At 39.3% G+C, this 24,990-nt stretch overlaps 1 protein-coding gene across 2 annotated transcripts; it reads left to right on the top strand.

The window, feature by feature from the left end:
• Positions 1 to 157: 157 nt before the first annotated feature.
• CEP76 (centrosomal protein 76) lies at positions 158 to 24,826 on the top strand. Of its 2 annotated transcripts, none has more exons than XM_031439247.2 (12): positions 158 to 365; positions 983 to 1,138; positions 2,271 to 2,352; positions 3,141 to 3,185; positions 4,193 to 4,378; positions 5,749 to 5,846; positions 6,183 to 6,311; positions 7,805 to 7,993; positions 13,136 to 13,302; positions 14,332 to 14,665; positions 16,779 to 16,996; positions 17,410 to 24,826. In XM_031439247.2, exons 1-12 carry the CDS (start codon positions 303 to 305, stop codon positions 17,546 to 17,548), a joined length of 1,806 nt encoding a protein of 601 aa, XP_031295107.1. In that variant the 5' UTR covers positions 158 to 302; the 3' UTR covers positions 17,549 to 24,826. The 2 variants fall into 2 exon arrangements, with proteins under 2 accessions (XP_031295107.1, XP_031295105.1); XM_031439245.2 differs by having other exon boundaries at positions 2,961 to 3,185.
• The last annotated feature ends 164 nt before the right edge of the window (positions 24,827 to 24,990 follow it).

Genomic DNA, 24,990 nt, shown 5'->3' with positions numbered 1-24,990 from the left:
GCAGACGGCGGGCGGGGCTTCGGGGAGGGGCGGCGGGAGGAGCCGGCGGGAGGGGCGGCGCCGCGGGGAGCCGGCGGACGCGGCGCGGAGGCCGCGGGCGGGACCCGAGCGGGGAGCGCGGCCGGGGTGTGCGACCGGCAGCGCGGGGGCAGCCCGACCGCGGCTTGGAAGCAGCCGTTGGCGCCGCCCCGTTGCCCAGCCGGCTGGACGCGGTGGCCGGGGAGCGCGAGGCGGAGGGCCGCGGGCTCTCGCTCCGCCGCGGAGACGCTGCGGCCCTCGGGGCGGCTGAGGAGGAGCCCAGCATGTCGCTGCCTCCGGAGAAGGCGTCCGAGCTGAAGCAGCTCATCCACCAGCAGCTGAGCAAGGTGAGGCGGGCGGCGGGCGGCGGGCGGCGGCGGCGGCGGCGGCGGCCGTTGCCTCCCGGGAAGGCGGTGTCGGAGGAGCTTGTGCTGGAGGTGCCGCTGGTGCTCGGGGCTCAGCGAGGGCCCCGCGGCTCGGAGGGGCGCCCGGGACTCGCCGCGTCTCTCGGCCTCGCCGTGGTCCTGACTGTTTCCTCGGTGCGTGAAGGGTAAATGAGTTAACTCAGGGCCACGTCTCCGGCTTGGAGGCTGATGTCCGAGCTTCCGTCGCCTCCTCCAGGCCTCTGCTCTTTGGTTATACGACACTCTCCACAGACTCGTTTTGGTTGAGTGTTGTTTGTGGGGAACTAGTAGCAAAGTAGGTAACCAGTACAGATTATTTCTGGGATTTGTACTGCAGAGATAAGTCTTTAAAGTTTTTTTTTCCTTTTAAAAATCTTACCTTTGTTCTCATTGAATTTCAGTTATATTGTAGCATTTACTATCACTTGAGAAGCCTTCCTGAATTTTTCTACTCTCTCACCATTATTATTTTTTCGAGTCCGTATTTTAGAAAGAACTTAGCAAATTGGTAACTGTTGACTGCTTTGTAGTGTAAATTGTAATGCGAGTTTTCCGCATAGATGGATGTCCATGGTAGGATAAGAGAAATCCTGGCTGAGACCATACGGGAAGAATTGGCACCTGATCAACAACAGTTATCAACGGAAGATTTGATCAAAGCCCTTAAACGCCGGGGAATCATTGATGATGTGATGAAAGAACTTAATTTTGTTTCTGTGAGTAATCATTCAGGGGAAACTTTTTGAGACTATTAAGTATATTCTCATGCTTAACATTGCTCATACGGTCCATATTTGGGGCCTCTCCTTTTAGTAAAACTATTTTTTAAATAAGACCATTTGTCTAGTAAGGAGCTTAGTCTACCCTTGAATGTAGCAAGTATGATTATGTATCAATGAAACTGGAGTTATGGACCATATTACTTCCTCAACAGTGACAAGAGTTTTCTCTTGTTATTTTCTAGGTCTGTAACTTTATGTATTTTTCAGTCAAATTAGTTCACCCTAACCTAATTCTTTTTTACTAATATTCTATTTTCTTTAGGTTAGACTTTTTAAAAATGAATTATAGTCGATTTACAATATTGTGTTAATTTCTGATGTACATTGTGATTCATGCATACATATGTATGTTACTTTTCTTATAGATAACACTTATTTTTAAAGTAAACATGAACTTTTGGTACTATATTCTGTAAGAGTAACAGATTATCAGTTTCTTTAAGAAAGTAGTTGAGTAAGAACTTCCAAATCTTTTCGTACAAATGGGTCAGTAGTGGCGTGATAGCCTCTCAGTGCACAAATTAGTAAGTAGGTCTTCTTTTGAAAATGAGGCAATAATGAGACACTGTGACCTCAATACATGGGTAATGTAAAAATTAGGTGGACTTCATAATACACCAGGGACTATGTATTTTAATACAGCATCCTTTTTTGGTTTTTGAGGTTTATAAAGTCATTTGTTATAAAAATAGACCTGTAGCAGCTTTTGCTGTGTGAATGCTGCTTCCTTAGTAAAGTCAGTTCTGTTCCTGGTGGAATCGTAAGCCAGATGTTATATGAGGTTTGGAGAAAGTTTTATCTTGTGTTGAGTGTTAAGGATTTCTTCTAGCATTCTGTGGACATGGCTGGAACACCATTAATTCCTTCATGTTAGACTTTAGGAGTGACCAGTTGCATTATTGTTTGTGCAGCTTTTCATCATTTTAACTATGCTGGGAAACTGAGGACTTTTTTGAGGGGCTTCATCGTATCTGCTTTTGGTTCTGTTCTTAGTCCCATTATTGGCATTTCATTGCTTAACTATAATTGTTTTCTAATTTGTCTTGATCTTCTTCTGGCATTCTAGGATAATGTTGATCAAGAACCCCCTTCGTCTCCAAAACAACCTGTTTGCTTTACTGACAGACAATCAACGTTGTTAAAAAAAAGTATGTGCTTCTCTAAGATTGATTTGGTTGTGGGCGGTACTGCATATTGACGTGCTGTAATTGTATTTGATAGAAAGCATTTCAGTTTTTCTCCAGAATGAAGTCCTATGTTTTTGTGATTAATCATCTAAAAACCGTAGATTCTATATTGCATGAAATGTATCAGAAGATTTAATGTATAGCAGAGTGGAAGCAAAACCAGGACCACCTGATTCTCATGTTTTAATAATACTTTTTATAAATTATACAGCTTTGCTTTTTAATGGTAATGTAATTATCTAGTACTTGCTGAGTTGATAATTGTCTGGGTTGGTTTGTGGAGGTGAAGGACTGTTGGATAAGCAACTAAAAAGCAAAGTTATCCTAAACGTTGGCTCTGACCCCTTTCCAGCTGGGAGAAAGTAGCCAGGGTGTAAACTTGGAAAAGGATATCATATTACGTATCTTTTCTTCCCTGGGTGCAGGTGGTCCTGGCATATAGTAAATTTGTTACTCTTCCCTTTTTTAGTATTTGGTTTTATTTCTGTCAAGTTATTATTTCCTATTGTCTTGATCACATTCCTTAATTTAATTGGCAGTTTCCTCATATATATTGCTACACTTTACAGCTAATATTGATCCAACACGGAGGTATCTTTACCTTCAGGTTTTGGGTGGAAAAGCTTTCTTGGAACATCTGCAGGAACCTGAGCCTTTACCAGGACAAGCTTGTTCAACGTTTACTTTATGTTTACATTTCCGAAATCAACGTTTTCGTTCTAAACCTGTTCCATGTGCCTGTGAACCAGATTTTCATGATGGCTTTTTACTTGAAGTCCACAGAGAAAACTTAGGTAAGGCAGTAATAAACTGTCACTTAATTTTGTAAATATTTGTTAAATCTTATTGCAGAACAATCACAACTTCTGCATGAGGTGAGAGTCGAAATGGCTCATCTCCCCAGTCTCTTGTTCTGTTTTCCCTCACTGCTTTGTTCTTTGTAAACTAAGTCTACCTACTTTCTTGCTTTTTTTCTGCTGATTAATTTTCCCTGAAGATTATTTTTTGATGGTTTTAATGGTTGTTCCTTAGTAATAAGAATTTAAATGCCCTTTAGGTATATGGAACTAAGCTGGGGTTATAGTGGACAGTGACGCATGATCCTTCTCATTTATGAAGGATGGCTAGATTTATCATGTTATCAAAGTTTAGGTCTGACTCTGTAACTCTCGTTTTTATAACTTTATGATACTTGATTACTGTAATCATTTTATAGTTTCTTTCTATAAAGGTATCTTACACGTTTTACTTGTCAATATCAAAATAATTATAATGTATTTGTAAACTTAATAAAGTTGTGGAATTGTATGTTCAGATTTAGATTATTGAGATGGCCAGTGTACTACTAAAATTTTTTTTTCCCCCAGTGAAAAATATTACCTAAATAAGGAGGTTAATGGCTTAAATCGCTAGCTCCAACACGTTGGATCTTTCAGTTTTGTGTAGAACATACACTGGTTATTTCTAGAGGTTTAGGGATAAAGGTGCTTTGGGGAAAAATGCTGGCACATTTGTAAGGCTTTTTATTGTAGAAGCATATACTTTATTTGTGTACGTTTAAGGAGCAGACTTAGCTGTTTGCGATCGGAAAACTGACATGCGTTAACTGCATCGCTTGTAACAGTTCTGTGAGTCCTCTCAAAAGTTGGCAGTAGAAACAGGACCACTTTTATTCCTCATCTGTTGCATGCTTTCTCAGGCATTTATATAAGTTTATGATAGTATCCTTTTCAGTAAAAGTACTCTTTGGTGTTGGCCCAATGATAGGTAATGTGTAATTTTTTTTGACTTACGTTACTAGGCGATGGAACTAGAATGGCTGATTCAACAGCAATGTTATCAATAAGTGACCCAGTTCACATGGTGCTGATCAAAACAGACATATTTGGTGAGACCACTTTAGTAGCATCCTATTTTCTGGAATGGCGATCGGTTTTGGGCTCGGAAAATGGAGTGACCAGTCTTACTGTGGAACTTATGGGTGTAGGTATGATGATTAATATCACTGTTACATTTTTACAGCCAAGTTGTTTGTAAATAAGTTTTACATTTTTAGAATGCCTTTGTAAACCAAGAGGGAAACATAAAAAGAATTTAATTAGAATTACAACTGGACTCCAGTGTTGTCGTCATGGAAAATGTCCGCAAGGACAGTGTGAGTGTAGCACCTCACTCTAGCCGTGTCTTAAGGAAACTTTTTGCCCCTGGGAGATGCATATAGAAATTTTGAGGCCTCCCCACCCCCACCCCCAGTTTATCTGATTACATGTAAGGCTATAAAGAGAATCAACATTTTCTTGTCCTTCACGCACGCATGTGTGTGCACAGACACACACGTGTGCACCCGCACACAGACACCCCCTTTCCAGCACACCCCGGAGTACAACAATCCCCTCAGTACCAGGGGCTTCCTGCACCAGCGATTCCTGCAGAGCACGGAGTCAGTGTTCCACTGACCTTTTACAAAGACGTGTAACCTGCTCAGTGTCCATTTCCCCGGACGGCACAGAGATGGTGCCTGTCTTAGCCACTGTTGCCCTGGACTCTTGCATGCTACCTGATAACGTCATACATATTTGCTAATTCAGTGAAAAACAAAATGAAACCCACACTGTTTTATGTACATGTAATTGAATTACTCTGGTATTGAAGTTTGGTTACAGAATTAAACCTAGCCAGTGGACAGCATAGCTTTAGTAATTTAGATTTTGATTTGTTAGACCCAGAATATGTTTTTTCTTCAGTAGAATGGAGGGGAACAGTTTTATGTAAGAGATTATTTTCAAAAGAGATACCCATTATTTGTCTTCAAGTACAAGCCTAACATGATAATCATAGTAATAACCCAGAAATTTCTGTTCCACCAAAAAATATTAAATCGTTCTGCTATGAAGTATTTTTGTTTTCTAATTCTTTGAATCCATACGTGGATGGAAAATTTGTACTCACATTTAATGTGAAAAATGGGAAGGGATAAGCGGGAATTACTGTCTGTGACAAAGTATATACTGAGAATGAGGTGGTAACAGTTGCTTTGACTCTGTTTTTAATGTAAGTCTAGGTAGTATTATATATTTAGTGAAGATAAAAATTAAGAATTCCGAATCTTTTAGGTCTGAAAAGTTCCTTAAAATGTGGGATTAGGAAGCTACAAAAATAGGTAATCTCCTTATAACTAGGTGAGGGTCTTTGTACAAAATAAAAACTGATTAGGTTTCTTTTTATCATGAATATTGTCTTTATTCCAGGGAAGTAATAAAGCACAAAATTCTTAAGTTATTTTGGTTAAACTTCGGTTGACTAAATATACATAATACTGAAAGCTCTGAAGTTCTAAATATTTATTTACATTTACAGGCACAGAATCGAAAGTTTCTGTGGGAATTTTAAATGTAAAACTTGAGATGTACCCACCACTCAATCAGACATTATCACAGGAAGTAGTGAACACACAGGTGAGTAACTCTGAATTTCTCTTCTTCCTGTGTTTGTTCTCATAGTATATTTACCCATTAATCCTAGAAAGTGTTCTCTTTTTAGAAATTTATCATTTATTAGTTTTAAGCGAGAGAATGACAGTGTGATTCATTACTTAAGCATTTCTGTCTGGGGAGAAAAGATCCCTCTGACTGTGTGTGGAGGAGAGCAGGGCGGTAGGCTGGGAGGCTCTTGCAGACCAGAGGTGATGGCGGCTTAAACTAGGGCTGGAGGAAGAGCCTAGATTTGTTACATAATTTGCAGTAATTAAAGAGAATGAGTGTAAATTGATAATTATTTTTTTAAATTTCAAGCTTGCTTTGGAACGTCAGAAAACTGCAGAGAAAGAGCGGTTATTTCTTGTATATGCCAAACAGTGGTGGAGAGAGTATTTGCAAATACGGCCCTCGCACAGCTCACGGCTGGTGAAGATTTTTGCACAGGTCTGTAAGTTGTGTGAGAAAAGCTGCACACCTGCGCTTGAGGTTTACTGTTGTGTGTGGAAATTTCATCTAGCTTGAATTTGTAGAATGTATTTATTCCAGACAAATAGAAGTTTATTTGTAACGTAGAATGCTGATTTTATGATTTTATGATACTCTTACAGTAGTAAGCAGGCAACGTAACACAATCTTTGTTTTATTTTTTTCACTTTCAGTTATTGTTTTTCTAAACCCTTTTTGAATATATTTGATTTAAATTAGATGAAAACTTACTTTGTTTAACTTGGAGTATGTCCTTTATTGATCCTTAGTACTAAATAATTAAGTGCTAGGACACTTTGCAGTTTATACGTAAATTCAGCTTTCATGTTCAGAACTGGTGCTGTAGGCATGTATTTTTTTCTTTTTTTGGTTAGGGTATTTTTTAAAGGAAGCAATATTATATGTAATAATTCTATTTGACCAGGCTCTCTAAGCCAGTGACCAGGGATACTTAACGACAGCATTTCAGCTTATATCTCTGCCTCTACTTTTTCTGTATCCTAAGCCCATTTCTCTCATCCGTGAACCAACATAAGATAAATGATCAGATTGATATTTTTTTATAACTTCTGAGGAACTATTCAAATATTTTGTTTTCAGCCTCACATAGGTGCTTTCATATAAGAACAGTGTAGTATTTCGAGTAGTATTTCCTCAGATCCTACACATTGGTTTAACCTTACCCTGTGTCCCCTAGGTTGTGGTGCAGGCTGTGAGTGGTTCAGTTTCTGGTTGAGGGGCTCGGGAAGGGGAGATGCTCACTGATTGGTGGTGGAGGTTAGGGAAATGGCTTCAGACTGTGCAGAGCATTTTACATGGAACGACTGGGCAGGCAGGTAGCAGTGATGTCAGGGCAAGGGTGATGAGAAACCAGCCAAAGCATAATGGCTCCCTGTTGTCTGCTTAGTCTCAGGTGAAGTTATTCATTGCCATGTGGAATCCCAGACCAGAGAGGCCTGGGCCGGGGAGGGAGGAAGCAGATGGGAGAAATGGTCCTTAAAGAGCTGAAAGATGCTCCGCTATGTCAGTCGTCTGTCTGGACACTTAGGTTGTTCGTGTGCCTCAGCTGTTGTGAGCACTGCAGGGTGTGCAGGTGCCTCTCTGAGATGCCGATTTCAGCTGCTTTGGATGCATATCCAGGAGTGGGGTTGCTGGGTCATACGACGGTTTAGGGCTTTGGAGGCAGACAGCTCAGGGTTTGAGCCCTAGATCTGTTGCATGATAGCTGTAGCTTCAGTTTCTTTATTAAGAAATGAAAATAAGAGATGCTAAGAGGACTAAAGGAAAAAGTGTGTGCATGGCACTCTGCAGCCTTGTGCTGGATGCAAGGTAAGCCTCAGTAAGTGGTTTCCAGAGTCACTTTCTCCCACAGTGATGCGTTCTAAGAAAAGGTGTAAAACTGGGCATGATTAACTTGTTGTTACAGGTAATGCTTTCCCCTTCTCCTCCAGGATGAAAATGGGATAAACAGACCAGTCTGTTCTTACGTCAAACCACTTCGAGCTGGGAGGCTTCTGGATACCCCCAGGCAAGCGGCAAGATTTGTCAACGTCCTTGGCTATGAAAGAGCCCCTGTTATTGGAGGAGGGGGCAGACAGGAGCAGTGGTGCACTCTGCTGGCCTTTCTCTGCAGGAACAAGGTACCTTGCACACGGTGCAGATGCGGCATACCCTGGCCATTGTGAATGGTGGTGCACTGGTTATAAAATTAGCTTAGGAAAGCAGTTACGTATTGTCAGCGTGAACAAGTCAGGGCCTTGTTCTCACCGTTTTCCCTGCTATTCATTCCTGATTTTTTAGTTGAGGTGCAGCTGATGGACAGTTTAGGTTCAGGCGTGCAGTGTAGCGAGTCACAGCTTTTAAAGGGCATGCGCCATCTACAGTTGTTATAAAGTACGGGCTTCGTTCCTTGTGTAGCACAGCACATGCTTGTAGCTTAACTTACACCAAGTAGCTTGTGCCTCTCGATCCCCCACCCTGTTCCCCTCCCCACTGGTAGCGACTCGCTTGTTTTCTAGATGTGTCTGATTTTCTTGGGGGGGGGGGTCATGTTCACTAGTTTGTTGTATTTTCCAAGCTCCACATGTAAGTGAAACCACATGCAGTATTTGTCTTTGTCTGTCTGGCTCATTTCACTAGCATAATACCCTCCAACTATCCCAAAAGGGGAATTTCCACAATTTTTTATAGCTGAATGCTATTCCATTGTATCAATAAGCCACGTCTTGATCCAGTCATCTGTTGGTGGACACTTGGTTTGCTTCCATATCTTGGCAACTGCAAATAATGTGCTGTGAACGTGGGGGTGCCTGGATCTTTTGGAATTAGTGTTTTCTTTTTTTTTTTTCCCAGATACGTACCCAGGAGTGGAATTTCTGGGTCATGTGGTGATGCTATTTTTAGTTTCTTCAGAAACCTCCATACTGTTTTCCACAGGGGCTGCACCAATTTACATTCCCACCAGCAGTGTCCAGGGGTCCTCTTTTCTCCGCATCCTTGCCAGCATTTGCTATTTGTATTCTTTTTGATGATGGCCATTCTGACCAGTGTAAGGTGATAACTCCTTGTGGTTTTGACTTGCATTTCTCTGATGATTAGTGATGTTTGGCATTTTTTCACATGTCTGTTGGCCATCTGGATGTTACCTTTGGAAAACTGACTGTTCAGTTCTTCTGCCCATTTTTTAATTGGGTTTGTTTTCTAGATGTTGAGATGTTTATACATGTTGGATATTCACCCCTTATTGGTCACATCATTTGCAAGTATTTTCTTGCATTCAGGAGGTTGTCTTCATTTTGTTGATGGTTTTCTTTGCTGTGCAAAAGCTTTTAAGTTTGATTAGGTCCCAGTTGTTTATTTTTGCTTTTCTTTTCTTTAGGAGATGGATCCAAATAAATTACTGCTCCTATTTTTGTCAAAGAGTTCTGCCTATGTTTTCCTCTAGGAGTTTTATGGTATCTGGTCTTACGTTTACGTCTTTAATCCGTTTTTAGTTTATTTTTGTATATGCTGTTAGAGAATGTTCTAATTTCAGTCTTTCACAGCTATCTGTCCAGTTCTCCCAGTATCACTTATTGAAGAGACTGTCTTTTCTCCACTGTACATTCTAGCCTCCGTAGTCATAGATTAATTGACCATAAATATGTGGGTTTATTTCTGGACTGTCTATTCTGTTCCGTTGATCTATGTGTCTGTTTTTGTGCCAGTACCAGACTGCTTTGATGACTATAGCTTTGTGGTATAGTCTGAGGTCAGAGAGCTTAATTCTCCCAACTTTGTTCTTCTTTCTCAGAATTGTTTTGGTTATTTGGGGGTCTTTTGTGTTTCCACACAAATTTTTAAATTACTTATTTTTGTTCTGTGAAAAATGCCATTGGTATTTTAATAGTTTTTGCACCGAATCTGTAGTCTGCCTTGGGTATTATGGTCATTTTAACAATATTAATTCTTCCAATCCAAGGACACTGTGTCTTTCCGTCTGTCTGTGTCCCCTTCAGTCTCTTTCATTAGTGTCTTACAGCTTCCAAGTGCACGTCTTCTACCTCCTTGGGTAGGTTTACTCTTAGATATTTTATTCTTTCTGTTGCTGTGGTAAATGCGATTGTTTCCTTAATCTCTTTTTCTGATAGTTCATTGCATAGAAACGCAACAGATCTCTGTATATTAATTTTCTATCCTGCAGTCTTACCGAGTTCATTGATGAGCGCTAGTAGTTTTCTCGTGGCATCTTTAGGATTTTCTCTGGGACAGCGTTAACCTCTTCTTTTCCAATTTGGATTTCTCTTACTTCCTTTTCTTCTCTGAATGCTGTGGCTAGGACTTCCAAAACTATGTTGAATAGATGTGGCAAGAGTGGACATCCTTGTCTTGTTCCTGATTTCAGAGGACGTGCTTTCAGCTTTTCACCATTGAGTATGGTGTTATTAATTGTGGGTTTGTCATCCATGGACTTTATTATATTGTGGTATGTTCCTTTTATGCCAACTTTCTGGGGATTTTTATCATAAATGGATATTGAATTTTATCAAAAGCTTTTTCCGATCTGTTGAGATGATCATATGGTTTTTATTCTTCAGTTTGTTAATGTGGATCACATCGACTGATCTGTGGGTGTTGAAAAGTCCTTGCGTCCCTGGGTTAAACCCCACTTAATCGAGGTGCATCACCCTTTTAATGTGCTGTTGGACTAGGTTTGCTAGTGTTTTATTGAGGATGTTTGCCATCCATGTTCATCAGGGATATTGGTGTGTAATTTTTTTTTTTTTTTTTTTTTTTGTGATAAGCTTTGTCTAGTTTGGTATCAGGGTGACGCTGGCCTCATAGAATGAGTTCGAAAGTGTTCCTTTCACTGCAATTCTTTTGGAATAGTTTGAGAAGGATGGGTGTTTACTCTCCTATTAAATGTTTGGTAGAATTCATCTGTGAAGCCAACTGGTTCTGGACTTTCGTTTGTTGGGTGTTTTGTAACTTCTGATACAATTTCAGTAATTAAATCGATCAGTTTTCTCCCTGGTTCAGTCTTGGGAGATTGTACCTTTCTAAGAATTTGTCCACTCCTTCTGAGTTGTTCATTTTATTGCCATGTAGTTGTTTATAGTAGTCTCTTATGATCCTTTGTATTTCTGTGGTGTCGGTTGTTAACGTCTCCTTTTTCTTTTTTTAATTTTATTGATGTGCATTTTCCCTAACATTTAAATGTCCACACATAAAGTAAAAACTAAGCATCTTTATTTTTTATGTAGTTTCTTTTTTAACATAATACTATTTTTGTGAGGTTGGGACCCACAAGTACTACAGTGTCAGAACCCAGGTTGAGAGGTAAATTAAACAGTGAACTGGAGACAACACCAGGACCGGAACCATGGTCTTCCTGTACTATTTATGGGTTAAAATTTGCTTAGTTGGTACTTTTTTTCTTAAAGAGAAGATAGCAGTACAAAATGAAAATGGAAAAAAAAAACTTGGATTGTATGGTATTTTGTTTAGTTTCAAATATAAGTATATACTTAAGAATTTGTGTACATATATTGATGTTAAATGTAAATAAATTGATTTCATTAAGTCAATTTGATAGATTATGGGATATTTCCTAATCTGTGTTGCAATAATGTTGATAATATTATAAAAACAAAACTGTAACATTTCAACTGTTGAAACAGAAGAGAAAAAGGGATTTCTTTAATGTATTATTGCTTTGAAAGAATTTTTAGTCTGAACTTGTGGAAATAGCGTATATGGGTATTCACAAGGCAAATCTTACACAGTGGAAGAAACTATTTAAAGATGGATTTGTCAGTTGGAAAGATTTTGTCTTAAAGGCAATTGAAAGCAGTTAAACATTACTTATCAAAAAAAAAAAAAGATTTCATTTATTTCCAAGTTGTAGTCCCCCAAAGTTATGTGTATAGATTTAAACCTTTTATTTCAAATATAGTAGTAATGGTACACACTTAAAATTATTATGTAAATAATTCTTTTGTAAAGCAAGTAATCATCCTTTTGATTCGCTGTTTTGTTTACCTATGTTTGTTTGAAGAGAAAGCACATCTTAACTTAGAAGTTTGAAAATCACTTAAAATATTTTTCTTGCACAAACAATAGCATTACAACAGTAAGGGGGAAATTTCACCTGTAATTCTATTTTTCATCTGTTTCTATATTTTTATGTTTTTCTCCTGTGTGTGTATCATTTTTCCATAATTATAATCGATACAAATAAAACTCTGTGTCCTGCTCTCTAGTTCAGCATTTATACTATGAACACTTTGCCTCCTGTTGCTACGGCCGTTGTGATCGCCATCCTTAATGTCTGAATAAGGTTTCCACGAGCTGGTAACGCACTGTCATTGTTTAGCCGTCATAGGGGCTGTTCCTTTGGCCAGCTTAGGCTTGCTTCCGGTTCTGTTGGTATCACTATGAGTCAATTTTTGCATTGAATATCGTTGGTTGTATTATTATCTTTCTTCTGAATTGTTTTTAAAGTCAAAATTTCAGTATATAGAAAAAACTTGGTCTAAAAGGTTGGAAATTATATTTTTCAAAAGTCAGTTTAACAATGAAAATGTGTTACTTGTACTAACGCACAAGGTGAGGGGAAGGAAAATTGTCCCTTGTTCTGACCCTGCATTCTAGTCGTTATCTTTGCTTTTGTGTGTTACCTGCAGTTCTGCATGTAGATACACGCCTCCACATGATTGTAGCCTTCCTGTTTAACCCTTTAGTAATGCTGTTTCACAGAACACACAAGCAGACTTTTTTTGTAGTTGTCGTAGTTTTTTGGGTTGTGAAGGTAATACAGCATTATCAAAGAGAGTGTGGGAAGCAGAAGGGGAAATCTCTCATTGCCCACCCTGATTATCGCCGTTGTCGGCATGCTGCTGCTCTGTCAGCCAGTCCCCTCTCCTGTGCGTGTATTTCCTCAGAATGACCCTGTAGAGACGCTGTGATTCGTGGTCTGAGTGTCTTCCCACTTGCTTACGTTTCCTGCTGTATGACTTGGCGGCTGTGTTCACGTCCTTGAGCTATTCATCTTTAAAATCTTACTGTTTTTCTTTCTATGTTGTATGAGTTCTTTATAAACTTAGGACTGTCAGATTTATGAGCACTGACTTTGTAATATAGGGTCTTTTAAAATTTGTACATTCTTTCCCCTCATTGTTTCAGCTTAACACTAGGTTCATGACTAAAAGCAAAGAATTTAAGAGTACTTTTTAATTGCAGTTTTAATGAGGAAACCAGATGAAGGGATCAGTAACTTGAACTTCCTTCGTTCCGTTTTCCAGGGTGACTGTGAAGACCACGCCACCCTCCTGTGCAGCCTGCTCCTTGGGTTCGGGCTGGAGGCCTTCGTCTGCGTCGGGACCAAGGCAAAGGGAGTGCCCCACGCGTGGGTGATGACTTGTGGGACTGATGGAGCCATCACTTTCTGGGAGAGCTTAACAGGGCACAGGTTTGTGAGCTCGGTTTACAAAGATACTAAAATGAAAGTGTAACTTTTAGATGATAGGCTGTTTATTGATGTTGATGGTAGTCAGAGGCACGTGTCGACAGTTTCAGTTATTCGAGCCTTTTTGATGACTGTGTAGAAATCACCTCCGTAAAGAAAGCTGTTAGATAACGCTGAGAGAATTGGTATACCTAAAATGTGCTTTACCAGCATGACATGGGTAAAAAATATGTTATATTTACTCTTAATTTTGTATAATTGGCATTTGCTTTTTCTAATAATCATCCCTGAAATAAATTCAAATTGTAAATCATGATTTCTTTTGGAAATCTGACGTGGTCACCAGCTCCATGTTGGTAACCCTCTGTACGTCTGTTTTGGTGTCCGCGCGTTTGGGAGAATGAAATGCTCTTCCTCCTGGGTCGCTCTCCCTCCTTGGCTTCGCTCAGGGCACTGTCCTGACTGTGATTCCCCTCTGGCTGCTCTCTGTTTTCTGTTGTCTTGTCTTCAAGTGCTGGAGTTCCTGAAGGCACACCCCGGGCCCTCTCATTTTCCTGGGTTGACAATCGAGCCTAAAAATGTGTAACTAAACTATTTTGTGTTATCTGATCAAACATTTTTTATCTTAATGATGTACACAGAATACATTCTTTTTTTTTTAAATTGAGTTATGGTCAGTTTACAATGTTGTGTCAGTTTCTGGTGTAGAGCACAAGTTTTCAGTCCTACGTGAATATACGTATGTCCATTTTCACGTTCTTTTTCATCGTGAGCTTCCACAGGATCTTGACTGTATTTCCCTGTGCTGCACAGTCAGAATATATTCTTGCGTTAGAGGAGTAAAATTGGTTTCTGTATCATAAGTTGTGCCATGGAATTAAAAGAGTAATCAATTGTGGAAATGTAAGAAGGAAAAACAAGTATTAAGCTCCAGTCATAACACTTAGAATGTTAGAATAATGCTTTTCGTCAGTAACAGACTGCCGCCTTGACTTTCAAACCTTACTTACACAATCGTGGCTAACTTTTCAGGTACATCCACAAACCGGCAAGCCCTGACGAGCCTCCAGCTGCCGAGCAGCCCAAACCGCTGTACCCATATCGGACAATTGGTTGTGTTTTCAACCATCAGATGTTCCTGGGGAATTGCCAGCCCTCTGACTCAGTAGAAATCTGTGTATTTGATTTGAATGATGAATCCAAGTGGAAACCCATGAGTGAAGAAGCCATTAAGTCTGTATGTGCTCCAGGAGCCACAGTGTCCCTTCCTCCCTTCCCGCCGCTGTGCGCCTCCACAATGGATGCCTCGGTGACAAGCAATGAGATAGAGATGCAACTGAGGCTGCTGGTGTCAGAGCACAGGAAGGTAATTAACACCGGAATTTATGGTCTCATGTGTGTAACAGTTTTTTGGGGCTTGTAAGATAGTGCCAATCACTATTCTAGCCCCAAACAAAGCAAATTCAGACCCTGCCTTTATGAAGATTATAGTTTGAAAGTCATGAGAGGTAAGTTTTGAGACTTAGAAACTTCTAAATTCACCAGTACTTCTAGAATTTCATCACTTCCTTCTAGAATTGACGAACGGTGGACTTGTTCAGATTTTTGTGGATAACACCATTTGGATAAGTCCTTCGTGAAGTACTTACTCTAACCTTCCCCCCTGAGAGTGTGGGGTTGTGTTTTCTTCATACACACCTTTTTCCAGGTTTGTTTTGTTTTCCTGTTGTACTAAATTAGATTGGTATGAAATGATACCCTCATTGTGGCTTTACTTTACGTTTCCCTGATTCCCAAGCTCCTTATTTATTAGCCATTTAGATTTCTTTTGTAAAATGCCCTAAAGAAAACAAAAAAAGCATTAATCATAAAGGAAAACGTTAGTATATTTTAAGAACTAATGTTCATCAAAAGAAACTGTTAAGGGAGTGGAAAGTGCAGCCTTGGGGTGAGAAAAGATATTTGCCACACGTATAACCAACAAAGGACTAGATTCTCAAGTTCCTATGGAAGACTTCTTTCTAATTCACCGGGTGGATTCCCTGAGAGACTCCCCAGCTTGGGTGAGCCCTGCTTCCGTGCGCCTTGAGACCATCAAAGGCAAGCTGACGTACCAGTATGTTCTCTGGGCTCACAGGCACCCTTAGCGGTGGCCTCTGAGGACGTCCGTCCTTGCTTGCCGACTCGTCAGTGTTTGAGTGTGTTTTGAAAAATACTGAAGTCGGCATTGGTGGTGTTTTCAGCAGCAGTTTGGTTGGGGGCCCAGCTCACGTCACGCTTGCTGCCGGCCCTTTCCCTCTGTCACTCATACTGCCTTTCAGTTTCCTTTTCTTAGGTCTCATTTACCAGTGAAACCAGTGTTTTATTATGGTGTAAGAATTATTTTGTATGGAAAGGGAAGACAGAATCCGCTCGACACCAGTGTTGATCAGTAGTTAAGTCAGCGGTGCCTGTAAACCAGGAAGTGAGATTCACTTGTTGCCACAGGAAGAGTATAGATGATCGTGGACCTTGGGATCACTTGAAACCAGTTAAAACTGAAATTAGAAAATGCTAATGGTCTGAAAGGATAATCAGAATGTTCAGAATTTTGAGTTTCTTATGTTTGACATTTTTATAAAAATACCATGTGTCTAGGTAACATTAGTCAGTTGATGTTATAAATGAAATTATAATTGCCTCCAGCATGTTTTACGCTACCTGAAGCCGGAAGCGTGTGTTCTTCAGTGCCTTTTACAGAATAACACTGAGTGAATATTTGAGTTAAATTACATATGCGATTTGTTTGTGGACTTTTCTTCCCTACTGCAGTTGAATTTTTGCGAGAAGCAATCAAATTAAGCAGATCCTGTCTTACTAGACTCTTTAAATAAAATGTGACCTCAGAATTCGGTGACACTGCGTCTTCTGCAGTAGGGCTGTTCCATGTGGTCTCTAGCTTTAAACGTGACCTCAGAATTCGGTGACACTGCGTCTTCTGCAGTAGGGCTGTTCTGCGTGGTCTCTTCTAGCTTTAAACGTGACCTCAGAATTTGGTGACACTGTCTTCTGCAGTAGGGCTGTTCCATGTGGTCTCTAGCTTTAAACGTGACCTCAGAATTCGGTGACACTGCGTCTTCTGCAGTAGGGCTGTTCCGCATGGTCTCTTATAGCTTTAAACGTGACCTCAGAATTTGGTGACACTGCGTCTTCTGCAGTAGGGCTGTTCCGCGTGGTCTCTTCTAGCGGAAGTTAAGGAAGCATAGGCTTAGGAGGTTTCACTAACATCATTGTGTTTAATGCCTCTTGGTTATTTCTCTAAAAAGTAAAACCTGATACCACCTGTAGTTCCTTCAGTTCTTTTCTTCTATGTGTCCTTATGATAATTAATAGGAAGTTGTAAAAATCTTTTCTTGGCATACATTAAAATAATCAGCATTTTAGTTATAATTAGTTTTTAAATAATAATGTATTTCACTGTCCTCTTTCGGTGGCTCTAGGATCTTGGCCTTACCACTGTCTGGGAAGACCAGCTCTCCTATCTCTTGTCACCAGCGTTGGCTTCGTATGAATTCGAGCGTACGACAAGTATCTCTGCAGGCAATGAGGAATTCCAGGACGCCATTCGGAGGGCCGTACCTGATGGTCACACCTTCAAAGGGTTCCCCATACACTTTGTGTATAGAAACGCAAGGCGTGCGTTTGCCACTTGTCTTCGGTAAGGTGGTGGTTAGGATGTCGTAAACGTGGCTGGTGTAGGGGTCTCAGTGGCCAGTCTGGTGCTTACTTAGGAGTGACTTCAGAATCACACACACGGGGCTTTCACTGTGACTGATCCTCTTGTGACGGTGATTCACGAGGGCTCAAACGTAGCTCTTGAGAGCTTGGGATAATTTCCCCAGTGATTTTGGTGCAGTCTAGTTGAGGATCACTGATCTTGTCTAGTGTAATTTTTAAAATTTATGGAGTCTGAAGAAATAGTTTATAATTTGAATAGCTTGACCAAAATTACAGATCCGTTGGTAGCAGAGACAAAATTTTAAAAAATTATTTTAATACTGACTTTCTTGGAATTAAGAAAGTGAAACCTGTATTCATTCCTTAATTGAGTCCATATGCTTCCTTCTGTAGGTCTCCTTTCTGTGAAGAGATAATCTGCTGCCGTGGAGACCAGGTGCGGCTGGCAGTTCGTGTTCGAGTGTTTACTTACCCTGAGTCTGCGTGTGCTGTTTGGATCATGTTTGCTTGTAAATATCGCTCGGTATTATAGGACTAACATTTCTGTAAGAACGTGCCTGTGTTTATTGGAATTTTACACACTGTACATAGTAGCTGTTTAGAGGTTCATTATTTTAAAAATGATAATGTGGCTTGGATGTCATATTTCACTTTTGTATATACCTGCCTGATAACGTTTGAAAACAAATCATGATGTGTGTATTTAAAAATTAAGGATGAAAACTTATATAAATCTGAGTGGAATTTAGTATAAATTAAGTGTATATATATCCTATTTTAATAAATGCTACTTTGTTTATAGGTAGCCAGTAGTTTAAATATGAGTATAAAATGTGCTCAGTTTTCTTTACATTAACAGGTAATTAGAAAGATACTTCTCTAAGGGTTTGAGCCATACTAAAATTAATATGACCAGAATTTTTCATAGATTAATGGGATTATTTTATATAAATTAGGAGAAATTAACTTTACAACAGACTTATTTATTACATAGGTGAAAATACGTTTTGGTGAGTTACCACTTTTGTGGTTTACCCATAACTATAGTGATATTTGAGACTTAACAGAAATTTATTGGAAGACTTTGATGTAAGAATAGGAAAAAACTAGTGTCAGGAAAGCATCAATATTAATAACAAAATGAATGTCACATGAAAGTACATGAATAATTTATAAATATTTGTCAGTTTGATTCATTATCAAAATGAATTGGGTATTTTAGAAAAAATTTATCATGCCCTTTTGTTATGATATTGGTAAGTCTTTTTTCTGTGATTAATACTGGCAGTCTGTTGCTAATACTCTGTCATCAGAGGAGTCATTACTAGCCTCTTCATGGATTTCGGCTTCTGAAACCACATTCTTTCTTTTTTCCTTTGTAATGTAAACTTCAGTGCATATGTGATGAATCTAAATCAGAGAGTCATCATGTGAGGCCACTGAAAAATAAGCATATGTGAGTGACTTCATGCTATTTGTCTTTAAATTGAGCAACAGTGAGCATAAAAAGACTGCAGCAGTTTGACTTTTTGTAAGAAGCTGTGTGTGTAGCTGACAGGTGTGACTGTCAGTCAGCGTCTCCGTGCAGTTCTTACTTCAGCTCCTTCATCCATGGGTCTTCTTAGGAAAATAACTGTAGACCAGTTGGCTGAACGAGTGATTCTTTTCATCACTTTAATTCACCATCACAGATGAAACGATTTAATGTTCTTAAAAATATTAAAATCTAAAGATACCCTAAAATTTACATTTTGTTATTTTTTTTACATACAATAAATATTTATGATTTAACTTGCTTAAAAGTCTGAAAATATCCTTTCAGTTTCTTATTGGAAATGGTCAAATGTTTCTTGAGAGACTGACAGGACTTTAGAGAATTAGCAAAAATAAGGATTAAGACTTTTTTTACTCTGTTACCAAAATTACTCATAAAGCTATCAACATAGAAAATTGCTTATAATTTTCAGCTTTTGAAACAAACTGAAGCATGTGCTAAGAGGCAGACTTAAGATCAAGGCTGTGTTATCGCTGAGGCCGGGCCGGAGAATTCCACCCTTACTGTGCCAGGGTAACACGCGCATTTATAGTGAGCCTTTGGTATAATTCTAAAATAAATTTTCTTTTTGTGCGCTTTATAGTAGTCTGTCATGAATTAATATTTTTCTCTGAAGATGGTTTATTTGAAAATACATCAGTTCATTTCTCACTAGAGTTCTGCTACTATTCTTACTAGTAATTTTCCTTTTTAAAAATTAAATTTGCCTTGTATATTTAGCTCTGTCATAGCAGTTGTTTTTATATCAAAAATGTAAAAAAAAAATTTAGTGTAATGCTTCTAATGTGTTCTTTTTGACAGTATGTGCACTAACATAGTTTTCTATGTATATGTCATGTATAAATAGATGTATTTAATAGAAAAATATCGGAAACCTAGACACATCATTACTCAAGTATGAACCTGTTGAATAAAACTTACTAAATTCAGTTCCAGCTAACTGAACACTCCAAGTGCCTGCAAGATTTTTTCTAGGACGGAGGCATGCATTTTTAGCTATGATCTGCAAAAGCACACCTTCTCCTGGAAGTGCTGCAAAGTACACACACGTGAAACCCATTTTTCTACTTCGTAACAAAGACAAGATTTGAGCCAAATGGATTGTAGGCTTTAAATTCGAAGATAATATTGCTTGCAAAGTAGCATTCTCTGCCAGCCGTCTGACCATTAGAGGGCATTAGTTATGAGCCATGTTGCTTAAACTAACACATTCACATCTCAGATTTCATATTCTGCTGAACAAGAAAGTAGCTTAGGTTAGACTACCATTTGCAATTATATAATTTTCTTCTGTGACTCTTAGATAGCAGTTTTGTACTTTCTGCTTAAGTAGACAAGTACAGGAGTTAGATCTGCTTTTTTGTTTTTTTGAATTGAAGTATATAGTTGGTTTGCAATGTTGTGTTACTTCCTGGTGTACAGCAAAGTGATTAAGTTATATGTACATTCCACTTCATGTTCTTTTTTTATTATAGATTATTACAAGGTATTGAATATAGTTCCCTGTGCTCTATAGCAGGACCTTGTTGTTCATCTGTTTTAGACACAGCAGTTAGTAGAGTTAAATCTGGTAGTCGCTAGTTAGTCTCCAGTAGTTAAATAAGCCTGTGTAAACCCTAAAAACCACAGTAACCAAACACATGAAGTAGACGCCGTCTAATTTTGAAGACTCTTACACACGGTGTATAGCATATTCTACATTTAAGGCACAAGTTCAGTTATAATCATCAGTGCATTTAAATGTGGATATTAAATAGAATTTTCTCCTGAGATTTGGTTGGAATAATTGCTGTAATTACATTCGACTTGTGTTTGGTTTATGAAGTGACTACTTGATGCCAGTGCTGAAATAGTGAGGGGTGTTAGAAGGAAAGGAGAGGCGGTTGCCAGCTGGTGGTTAGTTCACATACACTCCTGTGAAATGAAGGAGTTCTTTCTCTGATTCTACTGAATTTAGTACTCTCACTACGGAACAGGTGTTTCCTAGCATTTTTGACAGTAGCTAGTTTTTCAGTGGTTTTGTATCTAATCCAAAGTAGAATTTTAACTACATTTTGCTGTTTTTACATGTGGTTTAGTATTTCATGGCCTGGAATCACAGGATTTTGGACTTGAAAGGACTCTTAGGTCTCCTAGTCCGCTGATTTTCTATACTAGTGAGATGGAGATCAGAGGACACACATCTGTGACGAAGCAGCCCTAGATCTCCGCTGCCTCTCTGTGTACAGAGACGTGAGTGCTTCCGTGGGGTTGGCGTCACTGGGGATGACCACGGAACCAGCCAACGTACAGCATGGAAAATTGAAACAGTGTGTTACTCGCTCCTCAAGATACCATTCCAATTTTCCATCTCTCCTTTTGGTGGTTCTACCTAAGAGGTATCTTCCACCTGTCTTGTGGTACCCATCATATAACCTACCCAAAATTACAGTAATATTTGAGGTGTCAAGTCACTGACAGATGAGGCCAGAATTGCTTTTCAGGGAGGATGGCCTAGGGAAGCTGAGGTCCTGAGAGGGCCAGTGAGCGGGCTAGGAGTCCTTGTGGTGTGTTCGGTTAGTAACATAAAGATAGGCAGGATTCTATCTCTGGATGCGTAAGAGTTTCAGTGAGCGGCTGAGGCACAGGGATAGAGCCCACTAACATGCACCTAGAAAATACTTTAGTCACGTTCAGTCTGTATTCTGAGAGGATTGATTCTGAAATGCATTTCTTTACAAGTTAGCCACTACTGGCAAGTTGTTACTTAGCTTTTACAAAATCTTTTCTTTGCCAGGTGTGTGGTGAGGGATGGGAACGGTGGCAGTACAAAACTAGGAGGTGATCGCCAGAGGTTATCTATTTGATTCAAACTTAAGCAAGCAGATTTTATCACCAATGTAACATTGGTATGATAGCTTTATTGACATGTAATTTGCATACCACACAACTAATCAATCTGAAGTGTGCAGTTCAGTGGTTTTTACTATATTCAGAGATACCTGTAACAATTGCCAGTCAATTTTAGAACATTCCATCACTTCAAAAAGAAGGACCCTTCAGCTGTTGTTTTCTGTCTCCCCACTCCCTGCTCTTCACCGCTTACCCTGGCCCTGAGCAACCAGCAATCTGCTTTCTATGTAGAGTTCCTACTCTGGACTCTCAAAAGAATCATGAATATTTGGTCTTTTGTGACTGGCTTCTTTCATTCACATGTAGCATTCCTTTTTACAGGCAAATAATACTCTGTTGCAGGAAAGTACTGTATTTGTTTACCCATTTCAGTAGACATTTTGGTTGTTCCCACCCTTCGGCTATTATGAATAATGCTGCTACAGACATTTGTGCACAAGGCTTTGTGTGGGCACATGGCTTCGTTTCTCTTGGGTATGTACTTGGGAGAAGAACTGCTGGGTCATGTGGTGACTACATGTTTAACATTTTGGGGAACTGCCAGCTTTACAAAGCAGCTGTGCCATTTTTCAGTCCTATCAGCAGTGTACGTGGGTTCTGATTTTTCCACATTCTTTCCAATACCTGTTACCTGACTTTTGATTCTAGCCAGCCCCGAGGGTGTGAAATGGCACCTTGTGGTTTTGACTTGCTTCCCTGATGACTAGTGATGTTGAGCATGTTTCATGTGCTTATTGGCCATTTGTACATCTTTGTAGAAATGTCTCTTTGGGTACTTTACCCATTTTTAAAGCAAGCTCTGAGTTTTATAAAAGAAAAAGTTTGCATGACTTTTCACCAGTCTCTCTGGCATGCTTCCAATAAGACCAGAATCACCTGGCCCGATGATTCCAGTGTGCATACTCTGGTATTTTCCACACACTGTGCCCAGTTCGATACTACTGCCCCTGTGGTGGTGGTCGCCAGTTTTGGCCATTGTGGCATAAGACTTCAGATTTTCTCAAGGCTGGGCAGTATCGTTTGCCGTGTCTGATCATTTTTGGAGTCTGCTTGTACTCCAGGATGAATTTTCCACTCTTCATAACGCGTTGGGACCTGGAGTTGATAGACTCCAGCGACTTCTTGGTCTTTGTGGCCACATCTTCCTGCTTTAGCTGAGGGACAGCCCCCAGCAAGAGCAGCCGCCAGTATGGCCATGGATCCAGAAAGGCCCTTTGCCCATTTTTGGTTGGATTGTCTTTTTATTACTGAGTCGTGTGAGTTCTGTCTGTATTCTAGGTACAAGTCGCTTATCAGATACTTGATTCATAAATATTTTCTTCCATGCTGTGGGTTGTCTTTACTTACCTGATTGGGTTCTTTGAAGTACTACAGTTTCAAAATTTAAATTTAGCCCAGTGTATCTGTTTTTTTCTTGTTTTATTCTTGGTTTTGTTGTCATATCTTAAGAATCCACTGCCATATCCAAGGTCATGAAGACCTACTATGTTTTCTTCTAAGACTTTTATAGCTTTAGCTATTAGGTTTTTAATCCTTTTTCAGATAAGGCTTTAACTTTTGCATGTGTTGTGCGGTAAGAGTCTAGCTCCATTCTCTTGCACATGACTATCCAGTTGTCCCAGCACCATTTGCTGAAAGACGATTCTATCCCTACTAAATAATCTTGGTACCCTGGTCAAAAATCAATTGACCATTGCCATATGGGTTTATTTCTGGAATCTCAGTTCTGTTCCTACTGGTCCAGTCTCTTCTATTGTGCCAGTACCATACATTTTAATTATGACTGCTTTGTTGTTAAGTTTTGAAATTGGGACGTGGGAGAGTCTTTCAACTTTGTTCTTTTTCAAGATTGTTTTGGCTATTCTGGGTCCTTTGCAACTCCATATGAATTTTAGAACCAGTTTGTCAATTTCTGCAAAAAGGCAGGCAGCATTCTGAGATTGCCTTGAGTCTGTGGATTGCTTTGGGGACTATTGCCATCTTAACAATGTTTAGCCTTATGATTCATGAGAATGGGTTGTTTTCACATTTATTTAAAATCTTCAATTCCTTCAACAGTGTTTTATAGTTTTCAGAGTGTAAGTTTGTGTTTCTTTTGTTAAATTTATTTCTATTATTTTTGATGCTATAACAAGTGGATGTTTTTCTTAATCTTATTTTTGGATTGTCTTGCATGATGACATGCTTTCTTGGGTGGGAGAGAAATAAGTGGAGGTGTATAAATAGGTAGGTGGCTGAGAATTTCAAAGATCCCTAGATGTGCTTATGGGAATATTGTATAAATGAATGCCTGTTGTCTTATGTGTTCAGTCAGAATAAAAGTTGTGAATAGTTGGCCTACATTATCTGGGTGGTTCCTTCAGTGTTCTGATTTAGGTGAGAAAACTTGGCCCAATATTTATAATCCTGTAATTAAAATTAAACTTTGCTCCTGCTAAAAAGAAAAAAAATGAATATTCAGTTAAAACTGAAAATGTCAATGGCATTATAACAGTATTACAGTTAGAGAATGACTTACTTACCAAATCTTGCAAGGGAATAACATTAATATCATTAAAAGAATAGTGTAGGAAGTTTGTTTAAAATATTGTCTTAGAAGTTCAGGTTGAAATCTGGGAGTCATGTCTTGAATACGAATTTCAATGTCAATGATTTTTTTTCCTAAAGTCTCTTAAAAATGATTATGATTACTAGGCAGAAAGTAGGGGCAAGGGTTACATTTCCAGTTCCTGAGAGGAATGAACATGCATAGCAAATAGAGGAAAGAAAGACATTATGTCCATGAATGACTTCTGAGAAAGGGTCAAGAGGAATTCAGGTTCACAGACGAGTTTGGGGGCAAAACCCGAGGGAACAGCCCAACTGAAATATAAGGAGGCCGGCCATACCTCTAACCTTCCACAGAAATTGCCAAGGCAGGGCTTAAAGGATAACTAAAGGGTGCTTAATTCACTGCTTGTTTAATTTAGTTAAAAGGTGAGCCATGTTCGTGCTGGTTGCATGTTGACCTTGGAAGAGAAATGAACCTTTCACAGGGTCAGAGCAGAATTCCAGAGCCCAGCATTGCTCCAGGATTCTACCTATGTACATTAGGGGGGGAAGACCGAAGGTTTTGAACAAAGAGAAGGGTTGTTTTTTTTTTTTTTATAAAGGTCAGCAAAAATTAAGCAACAGAGGTTTGAAAAAAATGGTTCTAGATTGTCGCATGGACGAGAGATGACTTCACTCTGACAATGGATTGTTTCTCTTCAAGTTAACCCGAAACTCTGGCTTCTTTAAAGTTTCATTGAAAATCCTGTATTTTCAAGCAATGGTTGTCAAACATCAAAATTTCTCTATCAAATAAAGATTTTTTTGTGCTCTATGTTGTTTTCTGTTTCCCCTGGGGATTAAGAAGCTAGCTACTGCTTTTCCTTACTTTTGAATTCTGGCAAGAACTAGGTAATATAGCTAAAAAAAGAGGATCCGCAAGGCTTCTGTTACTGGAACTATATTTGGATAACTTTTGGCAGCTAGCAGTAATTTAA

Source organism: Camelus dromedarius, chromosome 32, assembly GCF_036321535.1.
Source record: "Camelus dromedarius isolate mCamDro1 chromosome 32, mCamDro1.pat, whole genome shotgun sequence".
NCBI lineage: Eukaryota > Metazoa > Chordata > Mammalia > Artiodactyla > Camelidae > Camelus > Camelus dromedarius.
The sequence above is the reverse complement of the archived record's forward strand: the minus strand, read 5'-3'. Positions and strand labels throughout refer to the sequence as shown.

Bases quoted from the DNA above. Each gene is read 5' to 3' on its own strand.
- CEP76 (XM_031439245.2), top strand. From the start codon at position 303: ATGTCGCTGCCTCCGGAGAAGGCGTCCGAGCTGAAGCAGCTCATCCAC. The intron at 1,139-2,270 runs GTGAGTAATCAT...CTGGCATTCTAG, and splicing joins AAGAACTTAATTTTGTTTCT to GATAATGTTGATCAAGAACC. The intron at 3,186-4,192 runs GTAAGGCAGTAA...TTACGTTACTAG, and splicing joins AGTCCACAGAGAAAACTTAG to GCGATGGAACTAGAATGGCT.